Source organism: Rhinopithecus bieti, unplaced genomic scaffold, assembly GCF_001698545.2.
Source record: "Rhinopithecus bieti isolate Rb0 unplaced genomic scaffold, ASM169854v2 scaffold_3878, whole genome shotgun sequence".
Classification (NCBI taxonomy): Eukaryota; Metazoa; Chordata; class Mammalia; order Primates; family Cercopithecidae; genus Rhinopithecus; species Rhinopithecus bieti.
In genome coordinates this window covers 2500443-2511124 of record NW_016805059.1, presented here as the reverse complement: position 1 = coordinate 2511124, position 10682 = coordinate 2500443, and the positions used below count along the sequence as shown (strand labels likewise).

The following is a 10682-nucleotide window of genomic DNA, read 5'->3' as shown; positions in this document are numbered from 1 at the left end:
AAAAAAAAAAAAAAAAAAAAAAAAAAAAAAAAAAAAAAAAAATCACTGAATCAATATTTAGAAGAACAGCTAGCTTATAAAAGCAATAATTGGAGACAAGATTCCTCGTATAACAAATACTAATCGTATCCCAATATGGCATTCTAGGAAAAGAAAATCAGATACCACAGAATTTCTATTTAAGCTTGATGGTTGCAAGATTTTGTTGTGTTTTCAGATTTCCACATTGGGAATAATATGAATTAATAAAAAATAGTGAGTAATGGCAATGGCATAAGGCTTGCTTGATTTATAAAATAGTTTTGGCTTAACGAGTAGAAAATGAAGTTTAAAATTCAACATAGTCACCCAATTTTTATATTCTAATACTTTGTTAAAGGAATTAGACATGCAACTTATTATGTAATAGAATTAGATAAGATAAAACCAAAATAGAATGTTTCTGCTCTTTCTGCTGCTGTGCTGCAAATTCTATTATTTTATAATTCAATAAAAATAGCTCTAACTATTGACTTATATATAACTTTCTTGGTATGTTCTCTAATGCTCATCAGGTAAAGATTGTTTTCTATAGTTGTAGGATAACGAGCATTTGATATATTATCAAAGTTCCCTTAAACAAACTTTGATGTATGAAAAAAATGGTTTCATAGGTATAAAACATTACAGAATCTTTCTGAGAAGATAGAATAAAATTGTCGATCATTTATTTAATAACTTAGGTCAGCATGATTCTCTTGTAGCATGCAATGAGCACTTACTTTTGGTTGTATATACCAAAAAATATTTTACGGCTGCTCTGAAGTTATCGAGCAGACACTGATCATTTTGTTCCTGTTGTAAGAAGTTGCCTAGAGTTCTAGTAGAAGAGGCATCACAGCTTTTGTAAGGCAAGTGACTGAAGACTTGATCCAAGACTGGACTTTTACCTTTTATTTTAATTATGGACCTATGGATGCTAGGCAAGACCAGGCACTTTATATATATTATTCCAAATTCTTAATTCGAATCTGTTACATCATGATTTTACCATTTTATGTGTGAAATAGCAGAATTCATGAAGTTATGAAACTTGTCTAATGTCACACTACCAGTGAGTAGCAGTTGCGATAGTCAGCATGTATTCCTCCCATACTAGCTGGCAGTGCTTTTCTAAGTGCTTTCTATTTATTGCTTTGTTTAATCTCACAACACATTTGAGATAGTTGCTATTATTATCCTTATTTTTCAGGTGGAGAAAATTGAGGTGAAGTTCACTTAAGAACTTCACTAACGTCACAGAGCTAGCACATGGTAGACGCAGGTAGCAAACACAGGCCATCTGTTCATGTAGCCTAAGCTTTTAACTGCTATGCCAACTCCATTGCCTCGGGGCACAACTGGGCATGGCACTTACATTTATGTGAACTCAACCCTCCAAATTATGAAGTCTCTGTCATGCTAATTATCTGCATGAGACACACACACTCACATACACACCCACTTGCCTGTATTTCTCAGGCACTTAAAAACTCACCATTACAGAAGAGGGAAAATAAGGGTGTGTATGGTAAGTATGTATGTGTGTGTGTGTGTTTACATATGTCTATGACATCAAGGATGTACAGAGTTTACTTCCAGCCCTTCCTGCCTGACCAAAATTTAAACGAAGAGAAAATGGAGAAAGTATGATGTCTAATCATCAAGTTCATTATGTCACCGAAATGAAATCTATCAATTAGCTCAATTATTTAATCATCAAGGATTTGTTTTCACTTTAAAAGTTTCATCAGATTATTTTACCTAAACCATAATGTACTCTGTGGAGTCTCAGAGAATGTGATCTTGTTGAGTGTTTCTTCCAGGTTGGTAGGTTGGCTTTTCACCTTATTTGCAAATTTAAACCAACCATCGATTAGAGTAGAGGTATTTCTGATATAACACAATATAGATGTTCTTGGAAAACTTCATATGCTTCAAAACTGTGCACTTTTATTGCCTTCGAAAAATAAAAGGACTTAGGGGAAAAAAATGTGTTTGGGTGAAATCACTCAATGCTTAGGAGCACTAAGAAAAAAAAGAAAATTCCCCCAAATATAAAAATTTAATTCAAAGACGTATTGAATTCTAATGAATACTGTATGTCAGCAATTGTAGGCCTAGACTTAAGGGGAAAAAAGTGAAAGTAGTTGGTGGGAAAGAACTATAAGAAGGCCTTGAGTCTGCTGAGTTACAAAGACAAGAGAAAAATAAAGGGAAATTGTGCAACAGTACTTCCATGACAGAGGATATGGTCAGACTGGGCTAAGAGGAAGAATGGGGAGCAAAGGGGATCTAGCATGCCTGCCATTTTATCCTGACATTGTTTCCCTAGTGACAGATGTGCCTAAGCTGACTGGCATTCCTGAAATGCACAGTACTTGTTTGAAAACAGATAAAAACAAAATGGCTTCTTACAGAGTAGAAAGGAATCACATTTCTTCCTTAACTCATTTCATAATCATTAGCACATTTTCAGTAAGTGTATTTTAAAGTGACTAAGCCTCTGCAAGGAACTACTTTAGCCATGTAACTATGATGAGAATCATGGAAAAAGATGCAAGAAATTATTTTATATATTTTAGGGAAAAATTGTTGAAAAGTTTATCTGATTTCCTCATGATCAGCATGATGAACCGTAAGGAGTGATGATACTTAATTTGAAGATGTTTAACTACATGTATTCAAATTGTAGCCATCATCACACTGGAGTTTTAAAAATATATTTCAGGATTTATAATCCCAAAGGTTTTGCTCTTAAATTGGTTATAAAACTTTCTGAAAATACTTTGATAAAAATTGAGAAGCAAAATGTTAATTCAAATAGTTAAAATCTCCCTACTATAGAGTGTACTGAATTTTGCTATTACTTCAAAGATGCCACAGAATTGCCTCTTAAATCTAATTTTAAAAGATTATGGACTGCACTCATCTTATTTTAAATAAAGATCTAATGCAGCTTATTAAACACAATTTGTGTCTAGTACTGCAGTTTTGCCAAGGCGGTTGCCACCCGGCAAGTTGGAGGGCAGAGGGACTCTAATATGATTCTCTAAAGTGAGGTTGCCATTGTCTTCAGAGTTGATCTCTTTGTTTTGGGAGAATCATCAGTACGGGTTCTTGAGTTACAAAAATTTAAGGTAAGCATCCTCCTCCTTAAAAATAGCTTGAGACAGCTCACACTTACATGTAGATGCAGCCCGTTAGGAAGGTGAATGCCCTACTCAGTAATAGAAATTGGAATTAACAATTTCTGGGCTTTTGAACAAGAAGGAGAAATTGCTTCCCAAAATGAGATTTTAACAGGAGAATTTGAGTAACCTAACTCCCACAAGGTGTTATATAATACTTGAAATCCAAGCTCTGGGCTTGGTTAAGATTGAACAACCGAAGTCATGGGAAATGTATTATGGACTATTTTGATTGTGCTCTGTGGTCCCTAGAGTGTTTCCTTGGCTGGGATATTGAGAAGTAAAGTCAGAGGAATGTTTCTTCCCTCTGCTCCGGCCCCCACACCCAGTCAGTAACCCGGGCCTGCAGATTCTCTCTCAGAATTACTTCTGCAATTGGTTCATTTTTTTTTCCCCAGGGTCCTGTTTTGCCCAACCCAGATCTACCATCTGTCCCACTCTGACCCATTTTTCATTCTACATTCCAAATAATCTTTTAAAAATGCAATCTAATTCACTCACTCTCTTGCTTCTTAGTTATTTAGTTGATTGCCCTTAGAATAGAGTATTATCTTGTTTAATGTGGTTTGTAGAACTCTGCAAAATCCTGACCTCTGCCTATTTTGTCTCTTACCACCATTACCTTGCTCCCTCTTACCTCATTCATGCCTTTGCTACACTGGAATTATTTCCTTTCCTAGAAGGTTGGCTCCCAAGCATGCTGTTCTTTCTGGAACTCTCTTGGCCTGGCCCAGCTCAGATGTTTCTGAGAGGATTAGGTTCAGATCTCTGATTTACATTCCCAGAGCACTATATCCCTCCCCTTTTTGCAGCACAGGCCATGCTTGGAACTGATACATCAGAAATAGTTTTCCTCCTGGATTGTAAGTTCCTTGAGAGCAAGGGGTGTTCTTTGCACATTGCTCTGCCCTTGTGTCTAGAAGAATGCCTGGCACAGAGCAGGACATCCATAAATATTTGTTGAATAGGAGGAAAAACGAGCGAGTGCATGAATGCATGAATATGATGTAGAAGACAATCCAGTGATACCAAAGAACCTATTGGAATCGAAATTATTAAAAAGAAAATGCAGATGAATGGAGAATTTATGTTAAAAGCCAAAAAAAGTCTTGAGCTTTGACTTTTAGGCATCATCAAATTTAATAAAGAGATACCAGTAACATACTAAAGCAAAAGCCAGATGGTTTTAAACTTAAGAATAAATATGATGTAAGGAAATGAACACAGCCCATAAAGCCAAACTTTCAAAAAGAGTAACAATAAAGAGAATGGTGGTGCTAGAGAGGAGTCTGAGATTGTTTGCCTCTTTTTAACTTTGTGGTGGAGAGAATTAGACATGCTCACCAATTTTCTACTACTTTGTCCTGCTTTCCTGATACATCCCAGGGAAAGTTCTATAAACATTTTCTACTACAAAGTGAAAATAAATCTATTTTAAAAGACAGATTTATGGGATTTTATGTAATATTTTCAATTTTGAGAAAGGAAAACTTTAAAATTTAAACTTAAAAAGCTCATATCTTTTTTATCACAGATATTGGCATTTCCAGGTGCCAGGTCTAATGGTAGACATTTGATACAGCTAATCGCTTTTGTGATGGACACATAATGTTTAGGCTTGCCTCTTCCCTCTTTTTTCGATACTTTATTTATTTTATTATCTATTTCTTTTAACTTTTAAGTTTAGGGGTACAAGTGCAGTTTGTTACATAAGTAAACTTGTGTCATGGGAGTGTGTTGCACAGATTATCTCATCAGCCAGCTTCTAAGCCTAGTACCCATTAGTTATTATTCTTGATCCTCTCCCTCCTTTCACCTTTTATGCTCCAAAAGGCCCCAGTGAGTGTTGTTCCCCTCTATGTGTCCATGTGTTCTCATTGTTTAGCTCCCACTTACAAGTGAGAACATGTGGTGTTTGGTTTTCTGTTCCTGTGTTAGTTTGCTCAGGATAATGGCCTCCAGCTCCATCCATCGCCCTGCAAAGGACATGATCTCATTCTTTTTTATGACTGCATAGAGTTCCGTGGTGTGTATGTACCACACTTTCTTTATCATCAGTTTATCAGTTTATCATTGATGGGCAATTAGGTTGATTCCATGTTTTACTCTTGTGAATAGTGTTCCAACAAACATACGTGTGCCTGTGTCTTTATAATAGAATGATTTATATTCTTTTGCATATATATCCAGTAGTAGGATTGCTGGGTCAAATGGTATTTCTGTCTTTAGGTCTTTGAGGAATTGCCACACTCTCTTCCACAACGGCTGAAGTAATTTACACTCCCATGAAGAGTGTAAATTAACAAGCATTCCTTTTTTCTCCACAACCTTCTCAGCATGTGTTATTTTTTGACTTTGTAAGAATAGCCATTCTGACTGGTGTGAGGTGGTGTCTCATTGTGGTTTTGATTTGCATTTCTCTAATGAGCAGTGATGTTGTGCTTCTTTTCATGTGATTGTTGGTCACATGTATGCCTTCTTTTGAAAAGTGTCTTTTTCTAACTTTTCATCTGCTCCTTAAGACCTGCTTTTGGAGAAAAGTATATCAGTATCAGAGAGTATGGAAAGGGGTGTTTTCCTTAGGTCTACATGACCTTGTTTCATGTAGTAAACAAGATGTTCATGCTTAATTAAATTCTAGGATGAACGCGGTGGCTCATATCTGTAATCCCAGTGCTTTGGGAGGCTGAGGCAGGTGGATCACCTGAGGTCAGGAGTTCGAGACCAGCCTGGCCAACATAGCAAAACCCATCTCTACTAAAATACAAAATTAGCCAGGTATGGTGGCTGCCACCTGTAATCCCAGCTACTTGAGAGGCTGAGACAGGAGAATTACTTGAACCCGTAAGGCAGAGGTTTCAGTGATCCAAGATCGTGCCACTGCACTCCAGGCTGGGCGACAGAGTGAGAATCTGTCTCAANCTCCTTAAGACCTGCTTTTGGAGAAAAGTATATCAGTATCAGAGAGTATGGAAAGGGGTGTTTTCCTTAGGTCTACATGACCTTGTTTCATGTAGTAAACAAGATGTTCATGCTTAATTAAATTCTAGGATGAACGCGGTGGCTCATATCTGTAATCCCAGTGCTTTGGGAGGCTGAGGCAGGTGGATCACCTGAGGTCAGGAGTTCGAGACCAGCCTGGCCAACATGGCAAAAACCCATCTCTACTAAAAATACAAAAATTAGCCAGGTATGGTGGCTGCCACCTGTAATCCCAGCTACTTGAGAGGCTGAGACAGGAGAATTACTTGAACCCGTAAGGCAGAGGTTTCAGTGATCCAAGATCGTGCCACTGCACTCCAGGCTGGGCGACAGAGTGAGAATCTGTCTCAAAAAAAAAAAAAAAAAAGAAAAGAAAAAAAAGTTCATGCTTAATTAAATTTTAAATTCTAGAGTTTAAATGATTGAGGACTGCCTTGCTTGAACAATAATCTGTCCCTGTTATTAATACTAGGCCAGTAGCTGGGTCATTATTCTCACCACGGCAAAGTTAATCACTCACTAGTAAAAAAAGAGAGAGCATTCAGTTTATTCGGAGGCTGTTTAATCATCAACTTTTGGAATGAGAAGTGCCTCTTCAAGTTGAGAACATATTATTCTACTTCTTGCCATGGCCTGTCACCAAATTTACTATTTTAATTTTTTTTTCCCTTACCATATTATTACCATTTCTACAACCAACTAGATACTGAATTCAACTGACCAAACCATTTCTGAAGTTACTGCTAATGTTACCCATAAAAATCATCACTAGTTTAGTTGAGGAACAATCTTTTGCCTGCCAGAAATATTCTATATTCCTGGCAGGCAAAAGCAAGACAAACAGGTTTCCAAGGTATCAATACTGTGTGCATCTGCTTCATAGTGTAATTTCATCACTTGAGCAGATGAAGAATGTTAATTAGTTTGTTTATACATATGTAATTTAATGAGACTAAATACTTAACTATCTTAAAGTAAGCACAACTTGTTTCCTGTTGGCTGTTTTTGCTTTAATAAAAAACACTGTTCGGCATATTTCCTGGAAATTATAGTACTCTGCAGTACAGAAAAAGAAATTATTTCCAGGAAAGTTGACTGGTCAAATGTATTCTGCTGCAGCTGGATTCAGTAGGAAGATAAGAATTAAAATATTGGGCTTGGGTACCAACATTGAAATCCAATGTGAATGAGAGAGTGAAGTTTAATGGAAAGATCTATTATAAACTATATTATGGCAAACTTCTAAGTCCAATACTAAAATTCTAATGTATACCAAAATAACTTATTTTAGTAATAATTCTATGCCATCCTCAGACCTAACCTATACTCTTCCATTTCTTATTGTGTTCCTTTTGTTTTTGTGTACCCTTTTCTGCTAGTTATTGTAGTTAGATATTGATATAACTGAAATAGTGGCATTCAGATAATACAGCTCTTTTCCCTGAAAATTAATATAAAATAATGCTACTATTATTTGTATAAATAGATGTTTAGTATTATCTATTACACTCTCTTCGATTACTTTGAGGTTGTTTAAAAACTGGATCCCAGCCAGGCACAGTGGCTCATGCCTGTAATTCCAGCACTTTGTGAAGCCAGGGCAGGAGGATTGCTTGAGCCCAGGAGTTAAGAGACCAGCCTGGGCAACATAGTGAGACCTTTTCTCTACAAATAATAATGAAAAAAACTCTCCAAGTTCCCCCACCCCAATCAAAACTGGACCTGCAAAGGCTGTTATTTTTGAAGAGGAGTGACTAGAGGAGATGAGGAAATAACTTTGCTCCTATAGTCAGAATTATATTTTAATTAAAATGCTTTAGTTAATATACTCAGCTTTCTACAACCAGGGGTCAGCAAACTACTGGCTATGTTCACAGTCTGCTTTTACAAACAAGGTTGTATTGGAACACATCTGTGCCCATTCATTTGTATATCATCTCTGGCTGACTTCACACTGCAATGGTAGGGTTGAATAGTTGCAATAAAAACCATGTAACCTGCAAAACTGACAGTATCTATTCTCGGGACCTTTACAGAAAAGGTTAAAGCACTTTTAAAGCTTAAAGCTGATCACTGATTTGAAGCTTAAATCGGAGGAGAAGTTATTAAACAATAATAGAATTATGTTGAGATGTAATAAAGACTAAGAAACAAATATTTATTACATTAAGTCCCAAAACAAATGTGGGTAAAATTATTAGATTTTTAGGTTTTGTAGAAGCTAAGTAATCATTCCCCCTATAGCCATATTACCTTTGGACCACTTCAGTAGTCTACTGAGATAGACCACTTCCATTCTATGCTGGCAGAATAAATTTTCTACTCACAAATGCATAAGATTTTCTTTTGTCCCTTCTTGAAGATTCATAAATTATATATGCACGTAGATTTTGGTCATAACTTTAGGTAACAGAGCCCTGGCAGCTTCTTCTGGCCTGCCAGCATCCATAATCTTCCTCTATACCTAATGTCCCATGACATCCCATGGGGATCAGATACTGAATTTAGCTTCCTTGTTTGTTCCAGTTCAGAAAATGAGTTGTTCATTGTTCTAAACTTATTAGATGACTTACATGTGACAATTTACAGGCTGTTGCTTATACATACTGGGAACATATTAAGGGCATTGAGGAGCATAGTAAATTATAAAAAAAAAAACTAATTGAACTCCAACTCTAAAGATTCAAATATAAGGCTGTATCTTGGATGTTTCAGATACCACCAGCCAATGAGCAGAAGAATTATGTTCCTCACTGAATTTTAATATAAATTTGTAAACCATATTTTCAAGATAAAAATCTATTCTTAGTTGATAAACTAAGCCTAATTATGATAGAAACTGCTCTAACTTAGTAATATCAGTTTGGAGTTATAGAAAACACAGGCTCCAGAGTCAGCTGAATCTGCATTTGAATCCTAGTTCAGTCATTCTCTAGCATTTCAAATGAGAGAAAAGTACCTGAAATTTTGAGCTTCTCACCCACTGGGGATAATAATACCTGTGTTACATGGTTGCTGTGAGGATTAATTATAAACATAGAGTTCCCAGCACTGTGTGAGGCACATAGTACTTAGTACATGTGGGGATTAGCAAATGTGGGTTCTTTTCCACTCTTTGTTTTCCTTCCCCAAGAGTAGGAAATAGCTGGTAGACCCAGTTAATCAAGATAATTAGTACTGTTGATGAACTGAATTCACACCTTGACAGTTCCAGTAACAAATAGCTAATGATAAATGGGTTGTGAATTGTGAGATAATTTACAACCACAACATCAACAAAAACAAAAGTACAGGGGAAAATATGCTGGAATGACAATGCTTATCATTTCAGTGTGAAGTGGGGTAGTCTTTGACTCACTGCAGTGCTGACTAGATTTGGATCCAGAGACCCCTGCAAATCCCGTGGTATGTTCTTAGGGATCAGGAGTTCTGATGTTTTTTCATTTTGATAATATTTTTAAATTGCTTTACTATTTAAAGTGATAAAAATTTTCTTTCGCCGTAATCATCTTCATTGAACTTTTTTTCATTGAACTTTTTTTTTTTCTAAGTTGGTGTTTCAAATCTGAAAACATATACTTGGGGATCATTATGCATATTATTTTCCCTTAGGTATTTTGGAAGCCATTGGTTTTACTGTTCTGACTTTTCAGAAAGGAGAGCATAATGAGAATGTAGTAGTATAAGCATTAATAAAACATAGACTTAGATGTGGCTTTTGTCATAAAACCGTGGTGTTCCACTCTTGTGAAATCAAACTGGATCAGATGAGTCCAGATGAGTATAAAAAATGGAAATCAGTAGTTGATGCTAAGAACATTTTGGAAAAATATATTTTATTTTAAAAGTTAAAATAGTAAGAGCAAGTATTTTGCTAATATAGGAAATTCACACACATTAAGTAAAGTTCTTTGCCAAATGTCCTGCTCATTTTATAACTGGCATTTCCAGCAGAATTTTTTTTTAACTTGAAATGATGTGACTATTGCTTTTTCTCACCTGTCTTTTTCTGTTTTCATCAGTGCATAAAGTCACTCCTCTTTCTGTTCTGACCTTTTGCTGCCCGTAGACATCCCAGTTACCAGTGTCCTTGAATTGATAGTGGCTTCTGTTTGTCAGTCTCATATAAGAACTACAGCTCATCAGGAGGAGATCACAGCAGGGTAAGAGACACCAACACCATGTTCTGCACGAAGCTCAAGGATCTCAAGATCACAGGAGAGTGTCCTTTCTCCCTACTGGCACCAGGTCAAGTTCCTAATGAGTCTGCAGAGGAGGCAGCAGGAAGCTCAGAGAGCTGCAAAGCAACTGTGCCCATCTGTCAAGACATTCCTGAGAAGAACATACAAGAAAGTCTTCCTCAAAGAAAAACGAGTCGGAGCCGAGTCTATCTTCACACTTTGGCAGAGAGTATTTGCAAACTGATTTTCCCAGAGGTGAGTGCTTGCTCTTTAGATTTTGAAATTGTAGAATGTTTTTCTAAGGAAAATT

The 10682-nt window shown here is 36.4% G+C and overlaps 1 protein-coding gene across 9 annotated transcripts in view; it reads left to right on the top strand.

Moving 5' to 3' along the window:
• GUCY1A1 (guanylate cyclase 1 soluble subunit alpha 1) overlaps positions 1-10682 on the top strand; it is a 75133-nt gene that overhangs the window by 22856 nt on the left and 41595 nt on the right. For 5 of the 9 annotated variants that reach the window (XM_017871054.1, XM_017871052.1, XM_017871053.1 and 2 more), the window contains exon 2: positions 10261-10627. In XM_017871054.1, coding sequence (XP_017726543.1) covers positions 10373-10627 — 255 coding nt within the window. In that variant the 5' untranslated portion in view covers positions 10261-10372. The remainder of the gene's footprint in view (positions 1-10260; positions 10628-10682) is intronic. The other 4 variants (XM_017871058.1, XM_017871060.1, XM_017871061.1 and 1 more) reach the window with 3 other exon arrangements.